Here is an 18,703-nt window from a genome sequence, read left to right on the forward strand (position 1 = left end):
TTATTTAATTGTAAGTTGTAACCCAAAAACAAAAAACAAAAAATGGTTAGAAAACTAACAACGCGTTTGTTTTATTTTCACATGTATGTAGTAACAAAGTAGAGCTTCTCTTTTTTAGCTTCTTTATTTTATTAGTTTATGTAAAGTCATGAACATGCCTTTTGATATTTCAACACTCTATTGTCGTCCCCATTTCTTTTCACAAGTCAAATCAATCTCTTATCCTCAATCTCTCTCTAAAATACAATATTCTTGTCACATTTTTTTTTGTATATGCATCTTCTATGTGTATCCTCGGAATCAATAATCGTGAAAATCAAACGTTAAATCATCCCATCATATGGAAACTAGACATACTGTTTTAATTGCTCATATGCTTTTGATTTATCAAACTGTTTTGGTGAAATATACATTGCCACACACAACATATAAGAAGGAAAAAAAGTGATTGTCTTGTAAAGTCCCCAAGCCACATTGTTTTAAGGGTTACACAAAAGAATGTCCCTCGTAATCATGAAAATGAGCTGTGTTACTCCACTCTCTAGATCTTCCTCTCTCTTCTTTTCTTTAATCATAAACGTCACTTCAAAGGTAGTGTTTCATACTCCTTTAGTATAACTACAATTACTTTCTGGAACAATAATAAATTGTGCATATCATTATTATTTTTCAGGTACATTGCACTACTCATCCGTAAGTATAATGTAAATAACAGTATGTAATTACAAGATAGAAATCAAAATTCAATTTGAAGTCTCTCTTCTCAACTAACATAATAGTGTGATATGATGATGATGGCTATATTACTAAAGATTTTTATTACGATCGAACGACACAACATTTAAAGATATGTATCTTAATTTTTTTTGTTGGTTTTGAGCGTTGGAAATCACAAGGCATTTGGTGAAATGAATTCATGGACTACTTTACTAGATTAGTGTGAGTATTATATTTTTAAAAATAATAATCAAATTGGAATATTACTAGATTAGTGTTAAAAATATTTTGTATAGGTGTGATTTTATTTTAATATAGTTGTTGATGAAGAATGACCCCAAACTTGGAGGGAACAAAGTGGAGGAGATGGAGATGGGAAAAGCAATAAAGAGAAGGAAGAGAGGACAATGAGGTGAGGCTAACCATTACCTTCCATTTTCTTCTTTCCCCCACGTTACCCAATACCCTTTTCTTATCCCCTCTTCTCTTTAATCATCAATCCTGTTTTTATCTTTTTTCTTCACTTATACTTTCACAAAAACTACATATTATTGTTTCAAATCCATTGTATCTCTTATTGTACATGTAATACTTTTTGAGTTTTTTGGACGGGATACAAACTGTTACAAAGAAATGAAATACTACAAGGAGGAGGTGTTGTAACTTACAATAAACATTAGATTTTCTTTCTTTATTACATGTATACAAACAAGAACAAGATTAGAAGGAAGGGTTTAGGAATGATATGATATGTATGTGATACGAATTATGTCAAGCAAAGTCGTCTTCGGACCACTCGTGTAAAGTAGGAGTCTTGACGCCTATATTCTTCATGTCAAGAATATTCGCTGATCCAATGGAAGTCACGACAATGTTAGTTCCTTTCTTTCTCGGAGGATATGACAAAGATGAAAACAAATTATTCAATGATTTCTAACAAAGGAGATGCTTTTGTTAAACCACAAAGACAAACAACATCAAGAGTAAAAACTGGTCTTTTTTTACCGGTATGGATCTCAGGTGTTGCAGCTGCTGTGGCATCTGTAATAACAGTCACGTTTGGATAATCCAGCTCCACTGCATCAAAAACCGTCTGCCGGATACAATTCGGTGTCTGAACACCTGCAAAAAAAGGTTACAGAAACAGCTAGCTTAATCCGAGAAAACCATAGAGAAACAAAAAAAGAGTCCAACAAAAGTTTCACATAAGAGGTTTCATGATAGTCTTTAACAAACTCACCAGCAATCACTAACTTGTTAACACCGGAAGTTTGCAAGAAGGAATGAAGATTGGTTCCAAAGAATGCGCTGAAACGCGTTTTAACTATCTTATAATCTTCTTCTTCTTCTCTAATGATCAATCCTTCTACCAATTCTGCACCCACTGTGCCTTTAACGGTTGGCCCGACTGTCTCAGAATTGTAGTGATGGCGCCTGAATACTTCAACATCTCTTCCTCGAGGATCATGTTCCCGAACAACCTATTCCACGATGAATAAAAACACTTTGTCAATTAAAGCTACCACACAATGAATCCAGATAACGTTCTTCACTAATCAAGTTAGAATCTTTTATGTCTTTCTCGATTACGAAGCTCTCATTCTCATCAAGACTACTTACTACACTTGACTTGGAAACTGAAGATCTTACATTTTAGATTCTGAAAACAGAGCTTGCAAGCATGATCAAGAACCCAATTTACTCCTGAATTGACCCCGTTTTAGTTTAGTTTCCATCAAGATTAGCCAATTCACAACCTAACCATTGCAGATTTCTAAGTTCTCACAAAATTTCAAACCAGAGTATGCTACAAAGTCCTTACCATGAGAAATATACTAGTATAAGAGATGAGGAGAGTAAGTACCCAAATTACGAGAATACCACGCTGCCTCGCGAGTTCGACGACTCTAATAACATTAGCAACTATAGATTTCCCACCTTTCACTTGCATAACCGAACCTTCCTCTATAAAATCCTTCTGCCCACACAAATACAACATTTCAACATATACTCCAAAATCCTAGAAACACACACAACAGCAAAAAACCCTATCACTAAGTAACAACACACAGAGATATTCACATGTAGAGAGAGACCTGCATATCGATAACCAGTAGAGCCGTGTTCGTCCATCTCTCCGCCATGGTTCCTACTTCCGAGCACAGTGATTACTTCAATTGCTGCTTATTCTAGTTCGATAGGCTCTCTCTCTCATTGTATTCGTTTAATGGATCTCGGCCCATAATTTGTGTCTTTTTGTCCGGCCCAACAATTAATAAAGCACAATTCTGGTTTGCAAAACATGTCGCCAAATACCAAGATAATTATCTAAACCGACCGGTACTCAAGGAATAAGACAAACGTTGCCTACTTAAGAATTTAAACCTGCTGAAGCATAACATCATAAGAGAGATTAACAATCGATCAAGACATTTATCGAAAAGCACAGTAGAAAAAAATCTCCTGTATTAACAAACTTTAGTTTTAACTTATATAAGAGGAAAGTGAAAAGAAAAAAAAAAAAGCTAAGGAAACAACTCTTCTTTTGCAGGAATCACACAATCTCTATGACCCAGGCTTGGATATCTCAAGGTATACCATTTGAGTATAGCCATTGAACACTGACTTATCCAGCCGACCTAAACCCACTCTTTGGAACAAACGGTGCTTGCCATCTGCTACGATTGGAGGAGTCGAACGAGCAGGGTCATACCGCGACTGATGAGTCAATGATGGTCCTGCAACTGGAGGTAGCTCCCAGTAGACGTCGAGAATTGACTCTACGTACCGACTGTTTTGAAAATGCTGATTGTATGAGATTGGCGTGTTCGTGTGGTTAAAATCGTCTCTCATCTCTCCTCTAACTCCCCACCATGTTTCACCTGGTCCACACAGTTCCTCTGTATCAACTGCTTTTTCCCAGAACTTCTTCCTCTTTGATCTCATCCTGGCTTCATCGCTGTCTTTGAAACAACTGTGTCCGCCTCCTGGAGACACAAAACAATCCATATAAGAACCATTTCAAATCCAAATCCATGTAACTATTGTGTGATCTTTTTAGAACCACCCACCTCTTATATATGACTGATCACATATCTGTCTTAGGGAATAGTGATCCCCAGTTCCTGTATCGTAGTTATCCTCGAAAATAAGATGTCGGAAACCAGCTTTCAGTGCTTGCTTTAGCCTGCTCATTTGTAAATGTGTATTAAAAGAATTAGTGAAATCTTAACACATGCCATTTGGCAAAGCAGTGAGATATGAAAAAACTACCTTTTGAGTTCATTCTGATGGTCATCAAAGAAGACCACAACACGGTTGAGATCTGTTATGCCGTGTTTTCGCAACACAGTCTTCCAATCAACACTTCCAAAATCAACAAAGTCTTTGCCTGCAAAGTATGTGCAGTTTCCATCTACATAGGCCGGTCCCTTTCTTAGATACTTCTCAGGGTGCCTGGGGGTAAGTGAGATAATAGGTGTATCTGGCATCGCCTGCCGCAGAACCCAAGTGGAGTGTCCCTTAAAAGCACCACTCTCAATCATCAGATCTGGCTTTAGCCAACGGGCCATGAACCATAACCCAAAGCTGTGATCAAAACCCATTCCATACATGTTGTTCTTTATAGGTCGTGTTTCATATATGGGCACAAACTCTTCCAGACCCTTGAGTAAATCTTTGGAGGTCCATTCAACTTCTTTTCCATGTTTCGATCTGCCTTTTGCCAAGGAAGAAAATTAAATACTTCCATAGCACAACGAATCAATTTGTTCATAGACAACGTATTCTATAACACCCTAAGAAAACCCCCATAAAAATCCTCTTCCTGTTGCTTTAGTGGAAGGATTGATAACAACGACATTGCAACCTCAGAATACAAAACTCGTAATCAAAGTGTATTAGAGCAGTTAATCGTTCTTCTCCATTGATTTGTCAACTACTACACTATCCAGAGACCACTGGAAGCTACAAGCCTTTCAATTCAATGAAACTAAAATCTCATTTGAAACATATTTATAGAGCAGTTTATAAATCGACACATGAATATGAAATGGAAACCTAGACCAAATCTCACCAGCGCATTTCGAGTAAAAATTCACTAGAGATTCCACTAAGAATACACAAAAACCAAATTGACAATGTTGAAGACAGAACAAATGAACGCTTAAAGAAAGAGAGATCTCGAGCGCTTACACCAAGGAACACCAAGGGCACCGAAGTCGGATTCGAGCCCATCAAAACCGAAAAACCCGATCCGAGCAGCGGGATCGAAGCGGGAGATGCAAACGAAGCTGTGAGAATGGAAAGCTACGGAGATGAGGAAGAGAAGGAGGAGGAAAAGGAGAGCGAGGATGAGAAAAGGCCACCACTGATGGCCGATCCGAGAAAGGAAATTGGAAGCAAGGAGGTAAATGTGGGGGCGTTTGGTCTTAGATTCGTCGGTTCCGGATTCGCCGGAATCAGAGAGATCAGCGTCGGAGTGAGGACGGCGAGAGGAAAGCGCGCGATCCAGCATCTTCGTTGGAGTTTTCGGGGACTGAGAGTGCCAGAGTGATTGCCCATTGCTCATCCCTCTCTCCATTAATATTCTTCCTAATCTTCTTTTTTTCTCTCTCTTGTGTTTAATCAAATTTTATAATCTACTAAAGCTCATCTATCCGGTTTGGTCTTTAATTCAACATTACAAACCACTTTCATATATCCGGTTATCACGAATCAAGCCAAACCGGCTTAGATGTAGCCTATATATGGCGAATCATTGCATTTTCTTTGGTCCAATTTTTTTTTTTTTACTTTCAAATAAATATACGGTTAGTAATCCTAGGAGTCTCCACATATTCACAGAGAAACCGAGAAACCATGACTCGTATAGAAGCGAAACAAATTTAACGAATATTTTACCCAGAGTTAATTATCACTATATCAGATATGCATGAATTTTGATCATATTATTTCTTCGTCCAACTGACTATTTTTTATTTTTAATTATTATTATTATTATTTTTTTTTACTATTATTTTTTACTTTCAAATAAATATACGATTAGTAATCTTAGGAGTCTCCACACATTCGCAGAGAAACCGTAACCCGGCAAGAGAGTTACAGAGCCGGACTTGTTCAAATGTCTCGTCTCTGGTTTTGTACAAGAACACCATCTTCTTCGTACGTTCCATCTCGAAACTATCGTTGTATCCAGTCAATGTTACGAAGAGATCGTTCTTTTTTGCAAACGACACGAATTCAACTTGATAATCGTAGATACGATCTTGAACAGAGATGAAACTAGACATTGAAAGGCTTATAATCTTGTTCCATGATCCGGTTTTCTCCATAACCGAAATCCCAATCTCCTTCCTGCACGTTTCATACTCTGTAATACAGAGTTTTCGAGATGTAACGCCTAACCATGAACACGCCACGCCTTGGTTGTTAACCGGGAAAGGGATTTTTTGGTATTCATGGGTTGAGAGATTAAAGCATAGAATAAACCGGTCAGTATTAGACCGGTACGCAATCCAATAGAGGTATTGGTCCAATAGTGTACCTCTCCTGTCTCTGTAATGCCAATCAGGATTAGGAATCCGTAGGCTCGCTCTCCAAGAACCGGTTCTAAACTCGAAAACATGCGCCGTGGACGCATCAAGCCGGTCGAGAAACGTTACGACTTTGTAATCGTCGTGAACCGGGTCATAACCGAAACCAAGAATGTTTGAATCTCGGTATATACCGGGATTTGGTACGATCTTGAATTGCTTAGAAGATGTATTCCAAACCATTAAAGTGTGATTCTTTAATGTAACACATAAATTCCCATCGCAGTGAAGCACACACGCCGATTCATCGATCATCGACTGCTCCATAGGGAAATCGAGCTTATGAGGGTTTGTAATAACCTGACGACGCTTGCCTTCCACGTCAAGCATGTAGAAACCCTCGTCGTAAAACGACACGAACTTCACCGGAGAAATGTCTCGGTATCTTTGAGCGAATCCACGGTGGTTGATGAGATCTCTCCATGTCTTGCTGACGCATCTGAACCGAGCAATATCCTTCACCGATAACCTCGCTAGTATCTCAATAGCTAAATCTTCCGGCAGAAATTTCGACATTTTATTGTGTTTTGTTGAAGTTTGGTGGATTTGCATATAAATTTATAGAAGAGAACAGTTTAGTACAACTCATTCACGTGTTCCGTCATCACTAACTTCATCTTTCACGATTCCTTTACTATATTTATCACTAAAATTGACAGGTATTTAAAAGACTAATCAAACAATCTATTTATGTGATAATTAACTAGATTGACAAATTTGGCAACAAATATTTGAAGTAACCCCTCTATCATTAGTCATTACTAGCATGACACAACATTTATGTAAGAAGTTCAAAAAACCTAAATCTTAAAAATGACAAACAATATAAAAATTCTGTCACACATATATTAAATCCTTTGTAATAAGCTGAAAAAATCTATACTACATTAAAAAGAATATAGAAATTAAAATTATATGAAAAACTTATACTACGACAGATTTCTTTTTATTTTTAATATAGTATAGATTTCTCTTTATTTTTAAAATTTTAATTAAATTTATAAATAAAAATATATTTTAATTTTAATTAAATTATATCAAACTAAAAATGAAATTTAATTTTACAAAATTATTAATCTATCATTATTAGTCTCAGTAAATTTGTTACTATTTTATTTAAAAACTATATCCATTTTTATTGATTGACTTTTTTAGAACTTATGAATTTAATATATAAAAATCATAGGGAAAAAATCTGTCATCATTATATCCAATATACAAATCTGTCATAATATAAAACAAATCTGCTGTCACTATATGTATATCTATAAATCTATTATCAAACAGCAAATTTTCTGAAAAACAAAAAAAACACCTAATACATGAATTTGGGTCGATCTAGTTTTTTTTTTCCTTTATTTATTCAACCAAATTTGTATTACACCTAATCGGCGTGTTCCGTCATTCAATAATGTCGTCTTTCATGATATATTAACTTTCATAAGTTTATGAATTTATATATTAATTAAATTTTAATGTAATATTTGACACGTATTTGTAAACGACTCAAAGATAGGCATTGATTATAAGGTTGTAAAAGCTTGTAGCCTTAAGCGTCATGACAATCAACAATTTATACATATGCGTTTCTCTTGCAATCCCTTAATTATTTGCTCAACTTAAATTACGTGTTTTCTGTGTGCTTGTCCGTCGAGAGTGGCTGGCTTGGTGGAAGCCTGGAAGGTATAGAATTAGGAACATTTTGATGATAAAGTCAATGATTGTAAGAAATTATATGGTGTTTCTTCAATACAGTATGTTGAGACAATATATAGTTCCTTTTGGAACACATGATAGCGTGTGAAACAGAACATTGAAATATCTCTTTGATTTGTTGCAACATCTAAACGTACAAAACCAGCGTAGTATTATTTGACCAAACAACAAGCGAAAGCTAACAAATTTTTCGAAAGAATACAATATTCCTTGCGCATAGAAGCCAGGACCACGAAAGTTACTGAGTCTTAAACATTCTCTCTAGTTTGTTTTAAACTCTAAAATTATGACTTTATTTTGGCAAAAACCAAATCAAAGAGAGGGTTCCTTTAATGACTTAATTAGGTGTTATCATTTTCTAAAAATTAGAATATTTCTACTAGTGTGAGGGCGCAAGCTTTAACTAATTAAACCAGTTTCATAAGAAACAGTGGACTGGTATAATGACACACATAATTGATTTCAAATATTTAGTGGCTTGTAAATTAGAATATTTTGTGTTTTTTTTTCCTTGTTAGGGGATCGTCTAAATGGATCTTTAGACAAAATCCGCATGATCTATATATGTTCCATGAGGGAATGATATAAGCACGTAACGTCTATTCCAAATTTTAGTAAAGAGAATTAGAATATCAAACCTGCAACTAAATAGACGTTTCATGCGTTGACAAAGGATAAAGAGACATGTTATGCTAACCAAGAATTGGAAGAATGATAGATATCACATCACTATAACATCCAATTATAACTACTAATACATTAATCCTCTAAATACCATGACTTGCAAGTCCTCCACACAACAATATATAAATACTTGTGAACGAACACAACATGACAAATTTAAAATATTGTGTGTGGAGGACCTCCATGTCAAGGGATTAAGATGATTTATGTAACATAAATCCAAAGAGTGACAAAAAAAAATTATTACGTTTATGAGGTGGTGTGGAAACCTGGGTTAGAGAAAGAGAGGAGAAGTGGAGCATGAAGAGTATTCCAACAAGACCACATTGTATTTATAAGCTGCAGAAAATTTTAGGGTTTTAATTTTGAAAATTTAAATTTTAGTTTATAAAAAGTTGAACTTTGAAAAATCAAAAGAAAATCTGGAAAAGGGGAAACAATATATTTTTCTAAATTTGTGGAAGATTTAGGGTGGGGTGTATTCAAAGTAGAACTTTAAGTTAATTGAGTTTTGATGATTTTTTATTATTATTTTGATGATTTTAGGAAAGTTCACATTTTAAAATATTTTCAAATCCCACCTAAACCATGAGATTTTGGTTTCTCTTACTTTTAAGAAACAAAATTTTCTCAAATCTTCTTAAAATCCTTCAAACTTCAAAGTCATTCAAAATCAAAATCCCTTCAAATTATAGTTTAAATGCACCGTCCTAATATTTCCAACTTATATAAGATAGTTTCAACTAGTACGTGTATCCGTATTTAAAACTAGTACGTGTATTAAAAACAGAATGTTAGTAACCAACAACAAAAAAGGGAAAGAGAAGTAGATATGGGGTTAAACCCGCTAACACCTTGGCAAGGATTCCCCACAAACAATACTCACATCTTTCTCAAAGAAACGCAACAAAGTGCGAAAAGCTAAGCTAAGCATATTGTTTGTGGAAAAAACTTTGTCAAAGGTTTTAGGAGGATTTATGTAACAACCAATTTTAAAAGAAAGGTGGCTAGCTAGCTAATATATATTAACTTTTTCCTCGAAACCTAATTATCTTGCTCCTTCAAATTTTTCTTTAGGTGAGGTGGAAAGGTTATAAACAACATGAAATTAAAGGCCAAAGCAGTAATGCGAATTAATTAACCTTCTCGTCAATCGTCATAACCTTGCCAATGCACCTAAAGAACAATGAAGAAGCAGTAATGAGAATGGTTTAAGTTGTTTGACACGGCTATTTTTTCGGCTGTGATTTAAGGGTTTTTTATAAGCCGAGAAACAAAAATTAGGGTTTTCATTTCTTTATATAAGAAAACCTACTAATTTATTTTTAAAATGATATTTATTTAATTTTTATTATAAATTCTGGCTTTGTTTGGGTCCTTGAACACGTAAGCAAAAAAAAAAAAAAGTCTCAAACGGCGGCAAAGAGGTAAAGTCTTCTCTGTTCTACGGTTTCGGGGTTTGATTTTGGTGTGTGACGAACGATCAAGTACGTGTCAAAGGCTATGGGGAATTTACTTCAGAATCGTGAGGGATCTGCCACTACTCATCTCACACCTCACGCTTTCAAAGGCAAGCAGAAACAGGTTTGGTGATGATTTATCTTCTTGGTTGACTTACTATATATGGTCACTTGAATTCTCATATGCTTGGTAGATTGGGCAGGGTCGCCAGAGAGAAATGTTTACACACTTTGTGTCACTTCCGTTAGCTACATATCCTGAGTTAAACAAAAATCTTGAGGCTTTTCAGAATTCTATTTTGGGTAACAACAATAATGATAAGATTCTTCCAGTCAAGTTTCAGAATAATTTATCTCGTAAGTCCAAAAACAGAGAAAATAATGACCATTAATGTTTATATATATATGTATAACACTTGTTTCTTTGACATTATAACCTTTTGATATTGGACAGAAATGGGAATCGAAAAATCGATTTTTGTTTCCCCAAAAACTTTCCATTTGACTGTGGTTATGTTAAAGTTAGAGAACAGTGAATCTGTGATTAGAGCTCAGAATATTCTTAAGGTATATAATTAGTTTCCTCTACGCATTAATAGATACTGTATGATTGTTTTGATGATATTGAGGTGTTGTCATTTTTTGTTCTGAAAATCGATCAGAGTATTTCTTCTAATGTGAGGCAGGCTTTGAAGAACCGACCTGTCTTCATTAGACTCAAGGGATTGGTATAACATTACATATTATTGTCTTTGCATTTCTACATTTCTAGTGGTTTTGAAATGTAATCTTTGACTCAATCCCAATGATCTGCTTTGTGTTCTTTTGTCTCTTGTTAAGGAATGTATGAATGGATCTTTAGACAAAACCCGTGTTCTCTATGCTCCTGTTGAAGAAGTTGGGCATGAGGGTCGCCTGCTAAATGCTTGTCGTATCCTAATTTCTCTAAGAGCTTATTTTTCACTTGACCAAACACATGACTTAAAATTACTACTTTTTGAACTCTTTGACTATATAGTTCAGATGTTATCATTGATGCATTTGAAAATGCTGGATTTGCTGGTAAAGACGCAAAGTCACGCTTGAAGGTAAAAGCCTTAAACTCTCCTATTGTTTACTCTTTCCCTTTTGAGTATTCCACTGTGTACTAGAAAGAGCAAAATCTTTCTTCCACTAAGATAAAGACAGTGATTAATTGAAATAGCTTGTTCCGTATTTGCAGCTACATGCCACGGTGATGAATGCAAGCTACAGAAGAGATAAAAGCAAAAAGATGGATACTTTTGATGCGCGAGAGATACACAAAGAGTTTGGGAACAAGGATTGGGGAACATATCTAATCAGAGAAGCTCATATCTCACAACGCTTTAAGTATGACCCGAATGGCTACTTCCATTGCTGCGCTTCACTGCCTTTTCCACATAAGTGACACTGAAAACGATCAAAACTCCTCTTAAAGGTTTTGTTGTAGCAAAATTTATCGGTGAAAAGTGAAAACGATGACAGTGTTGGTATATATGTCAATATGTAACTGTTTCTATATAATGTGTATGTGTGACAGCCATTGGTAACACTATGGGTTGTAACTTGTGTTTGTAAGATAAGTTTTGGACGGTGTATAGTATTGTAATGTACACATTATATACAGACGTCATTTGCTAGACATGACCATATATTCAGGGTCATAACAGTAAGTTTCGGAAGTACATGGTAAAACATATAATTTTCTGGAACTGATGAGTTTAGTAGTAAATAGTCCTAAATTCTGGCGGAACAAAAAATAATCTGACGGCTGACCACCGGAGGAGGAGAGTAAGATGTTAGCTTGCAGGACTCTGTTTAGGTTCGTTCTCTCTTCAAAATAAATGTTGATTCTTTCTTTAAATTCAACAAAACCCGAAATTTAATTTTCTTCCTTCCAATGGTTGTGTTTGAAAAATCGTGAAAAGTGTTTGATTTTGTCTAAAATCTGTAAATATCTCATGTTGTTTGTTTTGGTAATTTCCTAGGATTGATCGTGTGTTCGGGTTTACGAGTAGATGTTTTCAATCGAAGTCGGTAAGTTCAGTGTCTGTGTCTCCATAGTATTTGTTGCTGTAGTTTTTAGGAAGTGTAATCTTTTGTAAGTGCTCTGAGATTGTTTTCCGTAGAATTTGGATTTGATGTTTTGTGGCTGCACAACTTTCATGTCTCAGGAATCTTTCAGTATCTTGAGCTATAGGGTGAGTGTGAAGAGTGCCATGGATGGGTTTAAGAAGCAGAAGATGGTAAATTTAGTGTGGAGACCCATCTCCACTCAATCCTCTTCAATTCTTGCAGGCTAGCATCTCTACTTAGGCTGTTTAATTGTATGATTTTGTTCCGATTAAAACTTTCCATCTTACATTGTTGTCTCATGATGAGACAGAAGCTGGTAATGATGTCCGAGAAGCAGCTCAGTGTAGCAAATCAAGTGATGTTTCTGAGGAAGTTATTGAAGGAGGAAGGAGGGAGAGTGCCTCTGTTGAATCAGCTGGAAAGCATTCAGTTTCTCTTGAGGTCCTTTCTCTCCACTTATTACTTAAGTTTATTGTATCCTCTTTGTTTCAACTACTTTAACTGACTTTGTGTGATTGGGTTCAGGTTGGGGCATCTTTGATTAAGTTCATTAGAGGGAAAGAGTAAGAGCTACAGTTTCTTAATTTTCTAATTTGAGGGTTTTCTTTAACCCCGCATGTATCTACGTGCTAATGAGTTTGCATTCTTTGCAAAAGAGGGACTACGCAGATGAAAATAGAGGAGGAAATGGGAGTGAAGATCATTCTTCCATTGTCAAGGAATGAAGATCACATCAGTAAGATTTTGGAATCATCTGTAATGTATAATCTGATGTCTATGCCTTTAATCCTAGCTCTGACTAGCTACCATTTTCCAACTCACTATGGTTTAACAAATTTTATTTTGTTGTATCCTTTATTCTTGCAGTCATTGAAGGTGGTTCAGTGGACTGTGTGACTAAAGCTTCAGAAAGAATAGTGACCATTATTGATGAGGTTCCTTATTATATTTCCCTTTGTTCTTTAGTATCATGCTTGGCCTTTTCTTTTCCTTCTCCATTTTGTTCTACTTTTTTCTTTCTGATTCTGCGCTTTGAAACTCTCATTCCAGGTTGTACAGAGTGCGAGCCTAGATTACTCACACTTTGTATCACTTCCATTAGCCATACACCCTGAGTTAGTGGAAAAGCTAGTGAATTTTCAGAACTCTATACTAGGAAACGATAGCATAGCTGGTGATGAACGAGATAACCAAGCTGATAGATCAACCACAAGTGTGACTGTGGATCTAAAAGCTAATAGTGAAACAAACCAGGTCAATTTGGATATCAAGAGTATACCAATTGTCAGTTATCCTCCTAAGACCAAAGCAAAGTCATCTACTTTATTGGGTAAGAAAATAACTAAATCGTTGAATCTAAGAAAGAAGAAAACTTGTTCTCTCATATATGCTCAGTAAATTTTATGCATTGGCAGACATGGGAATTGAAAAGTCCATTTTTATTAAGCCGAGTACTTTTCACTTGACTGTGCTTATGCTAAAGTTATGGAACAAAGATCGTGTCAATGTAGCGTGTGACGTTCTGAAGGTAATTGCTTTCTGAAAAGACGGTTTCATTCATTTTATAAACGCTTCATGAATTTGAGTGTTTCCTATTCTTAAATCCAGAGTATATCTCCTAGTGTGATGGATGCTTTGGATAACAAGCCAATATTCATAAGACTTAAAGGGTTGGTAAGATGATACATCTTTTATCTTTAATTTTTTTACAATATATTTACCTACTGGTTTATTCACTCGTCTGTCATTTTGGATATCTTCTTAAGGATTGTATGAGAGGATCATTAGCCAAGGCTCGTGTGCTCTATGTTCCTGTTGAAGAAATTGGCGATGAGGGACGGATTTTACGTGCTTGTCGTATCCTAGTTTTTATCATAGTTTAGACCTTAAGTTAAGAGTTTAGCGTATGTGCGTATGATTTTCTTAATTCCAAGTTTAGAAGTTATTACTGATGCATTTGTGAAAGCTGGGCTTGTTCTCGAGAAAGATGCAAAGCAGAGCTTGAAGGTAAGAGCTTTCTGACTTACAAAAACTGTGACTAAAGTTGGCGAGATTGTTGCAGCCACTTTATTCTTGTCTGAAAGTTCAAAACTAATGGACTTGAAAGTGGTGGAATCGTGCTTCGAATTTACTTTCTTTTTCCTTTTTTGCAGCTCCACGCGACCGTGATGAATGCGAGGCACAGGAAAAGGAGGTGAATGATTCTCAACTCCAGATTTATGTTCATATAAAGCAAACAATGTTACAAAACTCTGATTGTCCGAAAAAACTTGTGTTCCCAGAAAAGACAATAGGAAGAAGATGGAGACGTTTGATGCAAGAGAGATACACAAACATTTTGGAAACCAAGACTGGGGAGAATATCTAATCCGAGAAGCTCATCTCTCACAGCGGTTTGTGTTCGACCAGAACGGTTATTACCGTTGCTGTGCGTCAATACCATTTCCAGGAGAGCACAGAGCCTGAGAGAAACATGGAACCAGTCACAGTCCTCAAAATCTCAAGCTTTTTTACATGTTTTGGTCCCAACATTAATTTTGGTGTTTCTTCTTTTATGACTTAGCTTGAATAAATCAGTGTGTGGGCGTTGTATGAGCACTTACAAGTTACAAGTTTGAAAACCAAATAAAATTGTAAAGTTGTACCGGTCATCTTGTGTTAACCAAAGAACTGTCTCCGGTTTAGTTTATCTTAGTCTTCGTTCAATAAACCGGCCGGAAAAAAGTTATTGTACTTTTTCTTACACATTCAAAAAATGTTCTTGCTAATAAATTAGTTTAAGAGGCTATTAATTTAGTAATGAACTAATAATAATTAAAGTCAACAGATCTAAATTTGGAAAGATTCGTGGGCATGGAGGCAAGACAACGAAACTGAAGCTTATTAAACTCTTTAAGATTCGTATAATTCAACCGGCCTACAACCAATCACAAAGCCATTGTTGTTATAGATAAATTATACTATCATTTAGTTCATCACCCACCTATTTAAGCTTAAGAAAAGAGTGGCAGCTGATATAATTAAATTAGACGAGAATAATGATCCCATCTGATCTAAATGACCCTTGGCGTATTTGGTAAGGTGGCAGCATGCAATGAACCTTGCAAGTTGCAACCAACGATGTATTTGATGAGTTACTTGAATTAGTAAGTGCCATAAGAGTTTTATAAACCACAAAGAGTTTTTTTAAGAAAGTTGTATATAGATAGACTCTTACATAAAAACATCGCACATGTTACTACAATGAAGCTTAACATTTCCTAGCTAGCCTCTATTTCTCAAGTTCAAACCAAGGATTTAGTTGCTTTACGGTTTTTAGCTAGCATTGGATTCATCAATAAGAGAGAAAATGTACCGGATTGTGAATCAAACAATGTTGTACATTAAGCAGCTAGTATGTATCAATGAATGTGATGGAGAATGTTCATCTGAAGAGGAAAATAATGGAGGGACCCCAAATAACATTGTTGAAATGGAATATAATCATAAATGAGTCACATCTGATCAAATCACTCTTGGGAAAAAAATAAAGATCATGTCACATGCAAACCAGTAACCCACAATCATGTTTTGGCCGGTCTTGCTCCCATACACATTGTTTACAGCTCACACTTGTCCCTCACCTTAGTTTTTGTTCGTATCCATTTGTTTTCTTCTCTCTCTATGTTTCTTCTCTCTCTATCTACTCCTAAATCTCATCTTTATGTTTATCCCTTTTTTCTTGAATTTTTGAAGCTACTCTGTCCTTTGGGTCCACTCCCACCACCTCTAATTTCCAATCACTTTAAACCGGCCATATTACTTTAAACCGACCTTTTATACTTTCTCATAGAAAAAGTCGTCCAAATTTTTGACTAATTTTATGAGATATACCGCCGCTATATATTGCCAAAGAAAAAGTATTTCTGAATAAAGAAAACAAAAACAAAAATAAAAGTAATTTGATTGATTTGTTTTCATTCAAGATTCACTTATCTTTGGTAGTACTAGAGTTACTTTTGTAGTTCAAATAATGAGAACATCGTCGAAAGAACTAACCCGGATTGGATTATGAATACACTTATATAGTATGGATACATATATTAATATGTAATCAATGTATTACTATATATTGGATTGGATTATGAATATGATTGTGTTAGTACTCAAAAGAAATATGAGTTCTCTTTTTACGTAAATGTCATTATGTTAACTTGTTTAGGCACCTTCCTAGCTAACCCAAATCACGAATAGATATGCTGTAGAGTAAAATGACAACACATGAAATAATTTATTACGTCGTTTCCAACCCCACCACAAAAACTCACTAAGGATAGTAGTTTTATATATAATTAAATTTATGCATGAATATATGATGAGTCTCCTATATAAAGAGAGCGTCATGCAAAAAGTCTTATATATCATCTTTCTTCATTAACCAAAAAAACCTTCATAACATTTTCTTCTTCGTCTACAACAATGGCTGGAGTTGCTTTTGGTTCCTTTGATGATTCCTTCAGCTTGGCTTCTCTAAGAGCTTACCTCGCTGAGTTCATCTCCACTTTGCTCTTTGTTTTCGCTGGTGTTGGCTCTGCCATTGCCTACGGTTCGTAGACGCATAGTTAAATAAATCTAAATACATATTTTTTCGTGATTTGTAACAATATAATGGGTACTCTAATACTAAATGAATGTGTCACATTTATGTATATAGCGAAGCTGACGTCCGACGCTGCTCTTGATACGCCGGGACTAGTGGCCATCGCGGTTTGCCATGGTTTTGCTCTCTTCGTGGCCGTTGCAATTGGAGCCAACATATCCGGTGGCCATGTTAACCCAGCCGTCACTTTTGGTCTTGCCGTCGGTGGTCAGATCACAGTCATCACCGGAGTTTTCTACTGGATCGCTCAGCTTCTCGGCTCCACTGCCGCTTGCTTCCTCCTCAAATACGTTACCGGTGGTTTGGTATGTCCTCTTGATCTCCGATTCTTAATAACTCATAATATAGTTCATCTTGCCTCCAGCACTACTATATATAGGTCTACAAAAGAACAAACAAAAAAGAATTTGAGAAATAATACATAATATAGGAGTATTTGAAGACAATCTTAATCGATTGAAAACTAGGTTACAAAATAAGACAGTAGATTACAAGGTCAAACAAACAAAATAATATTCTCCATATTTTTAATAATAGCCTTAGCTACATACTATATGCCTTTTTTTGTCAATTTTTAAAGAACATTAAAGATTTGCTTTCCACTAATATACGTACAATTCTTGAGACAGTTAAAATATTTAAAACTAATGAACGAACGATAACAACTAAATGGAAAACGCAGGCGGTTCCAACACACAGCGTTGGAGCTGGACTAGGAGCGTTAGAAGGAGTAGTGATGGAGATCATCATCACCTTCGCTTTGGTCTACACCGTCTACGCCACCGCTGCTGATCCCAAGAAGGGTTCTCTCGGAACCATCGCTCCTCTCGCCATTGGCCTCATCGTTGGTGCCAACATCCTTGCCGCCGGTCCATTCTCCGGTGGATCCATGAACCCAGCACGTTCCTTTGGACCAGCTGTTGCGGCTGGAGACTTCTCTGGTCACTGGGTTTACTGGGTTGGACCACTCATCGGCGGTGGACTCGCCGGACTTATCTACGGAAATGTGTTCATGAGCTCTTCCGAACATGTTCCTCTCGCTTCTGCTGATTTCTAAGCAAAACAAGTGATATGATTCTTGATTCATGTTTCTGTGTTTGATTCCTTTGTCTCGATCTTTCTTGTTTGGACTTTTGTAACATTTTATCCAATTTGTATCAATATCTTTCATTTAGTGGATGGAGTTGTTTTGGTTATAATAAATTTATTATTTTATAATGATCATTTAATTTTGTTAATGATATTGACACATATTAAAAAAGAACTCGATCGTTACGAATTTGTGATAAAAACTAACAACAATGACAAAAGTTTCACGTAGAAGTTTCGAAAACATCGTCATTAGGTATATTCTTTGGGATGTTCCATTGTTTCCACTCTGGCAATTGTTGTATGACGACCTATGCAATAGTTTATTATAATATCAATCAGTCACATTTATAGGAAATTTGTACATTAACTAATACAGAGATTAAAGTGTCTTCAAAATTTTCTTATAATTTTTGTGTCTTTTCATGTAGTGCAAGTCTTGTTTAACATGTATACTTTTGTGGAATATGGAATTACAATGTTTTCTAAGTTTATACAATAATCTTTTGTAAGTTTATACAATAATTTAGACAAAATTACTTACAAATCTTGGTTTAATTAAAAAATATACACATAATTTTGCTATCTTTAAAACAAATACGAAGGAATTACATCTTATTGTATAAAACTAAAAATGAAATATTTTTCTTGATTCATGCAAAAAATTTGCTTTAACTTTTCCATGAAAGTTCGTGAAAAACAAACAA

The 18,703-nt window shown here is 35.5% G+C and overlaps 6 protein-coding genes across 10 annotated transcripts; 3 read left to right on the plus strand and 3 right to left on the minus strand.

Annotated features, from left to right (window-relative positions):
- Nucleotides 1–1,247: 1,247 nt before the first annotated feature.
- LOC17891881 (probable inactive nicotinamidase At3g16190) lies at nt 1,248–2,925 on the minus strand. Of its 3 annotated transcripts, none has more exons than XM_006298540.2 (5): nt 2,814–2,925; nt 2,582–2,695; nt 1,958–2,198; nt 1,723–1,839; nt 1,248–1,565 (listed from the first exon to the last, which is right to left on the minus strand). In XM_006298540.2, exons 1-5 carry the CDS (start codon nt 2,859–2,861, stop codon nt 1,489–1,491), a joined length of 597 nt encoding a protein of 198 aa, XP_006298602.1. In that variant the 5' UTR covers nt 2,862–2,925; the 3' UTR covers nt 1,248–1,488. The 3 variants fall into 3 exon arrangements, with proteins under 3 accessions (XP_006298602.1, XP_023642071.1, XP_023642070.1); XM_023786303.1 differs by having other exon boundaries at nt 2,582–2,692; nt 2,814–2,884; XM_023786302.1 differs by having other exon boundaries at nt 2,582–2,737; nt 2,814–2,876.
- Nucleotides 2,926–3,123: 198 nt separating this feature from the next.
- On the minus strand, nt 3,124–5,321 carry LOC17893510. Its single transcript, XM_006297556.2, has 4 exons — nt 4,912–5,321; nt 3,991–4,435; nt 3,789–3,904; nt 3,124–3,704 (listed from the first exon to the last, which is right to left on the minus strand). Exons 1-4 carry the CDS (start codon nt 5,297–5,299, stop codon nt 3,283–3,285), a joined length of 1,371 nt encoding a protein of 456 aa, XP_006297618.2. The 5' UTR covers nt 5,300–5,321; the 3' UTR covers nt 3,124–3,282.
- Nucleotides 5,322–5,607: 286 nt separating this feature from the next.
- LOC17891831 (putative F-box protein At3g16210) lies at nt 5,608–6,827 on the minus strand. The gene has a single exon (XM_006299109.2). It carries the CDS (start codon nt 6,825–6,827, stop codon nt 5,745–5,747), a length of 1,083 nt encoding a protein of 360 aa, XP_006299171.1. The 3' UTR covers nt 5,608–5,744.
- A 3,298-nt stretch (nt 6,828–10,125) lies between these two features.
- Nucleotides 10,126–11,844, plus strand: LOC17890931 (activating signal cointegrator 1 complex subunit 1). 3 transcript variants are annotated; one of them, XM_023786304.1, is made up of 7 exons: nt 10,126–10,295; nt 10,366–10,528; nt 10,626–10,738; nt 10,834–10,899; nt 11,012–11,102; nt 11,195–11,259; nt 11,394–11,844. In XM_023786304.1, the coding sequence occupies exons 1-7, from the start codon at nt 10,215–10,217 to the stop codon at nt 11,598–11,600; spliced, it is 786 nt and encodes a 261-aa protein (XP_023642072.1). In that variant the 5' UTR covers nt 10,126–10,214; the 3' UTR covers nt 11,601–11,844. The 3 variants fall into 3 exon arrangements, with proteins under 3 accessions (XP_023642072.1, XP_023642073.1, XP_006298368.1); XM_023786305.1 differs by having other exon boundaries at nt 10,858–10,899; XM_006298306.2 differs by having other exon boundaries at nt 10,375–10,528.
- Nucleotides 11,845–11,908: 64 nt separating this feature from the next.
- Nucleotides 11,909–14,919, plus strand: LOC17891172. The gene is made up of 14 exons (XM_006297661.2): nt 11,909–12,014; nt 12,181–12,229; nt 12,367–12,490; nt 12,579–12,709; nt 12,794–12,831; nt 12,925–13,004; nt 13,136–13,203; nt 13,319–13,598; nt 13,684–13,796; nt 13,877–13,942; nt 14,035–14,125; nt 14,208–14,275; nt 14,422–14,462; nt 14,551–14,919. The coding sequence occupies exons 1-14, from the start codon at nt 11,989–11,991 to the stop codon at nt 14,732–14,734; spliced, it is 1,359 nt and encodes a 452-aa protein (XP_006297723.2). The 5' UTR covers nt 11,909–11,988; the 3' UTR covers nt 14,735–14,919.
- Nucleotides 14,920–16,650: 1,731 nt separating this feature from the next.
- Nucleotides 16,651–18,128, plus strand: LOC17892567 (aquaporin TIP2-1). Its single transcript, XM_006298339.2, has 3 exons — nt 16,651–16,853; nt 16,962–17,212; nt 17,590–18,128. Exons 1-3 carry the CDS (start codon nt 16,727–16,729, stop codon nt 17,962–17,964), a joined length of 753 nt encoding a protein of 250 aa, XP_006298401.1. The 5' UTR covers nt 16,651–16,726; the 3' UTR covers nt 17,965–18,128.
- Nucleotides 18,129–18,703: the final 575 nt, after the last annotated feature.

The sequence above is a fragment of the Capsella rubella genome, unplaced genomic scaffold (assembly GCF_000375325.1).
Source record: "Capsella rubella cultivar Monte Gargano unplaced genomic scaffold, Caprub1_0 scaffold_3, whole genome shotgun sequence".
NCBI lineage: Eukaryota > Viridiplantae > Streptophyta > Magnoliopsida > Brassicales > Brassicaceae > Capsella > Capsella rubella.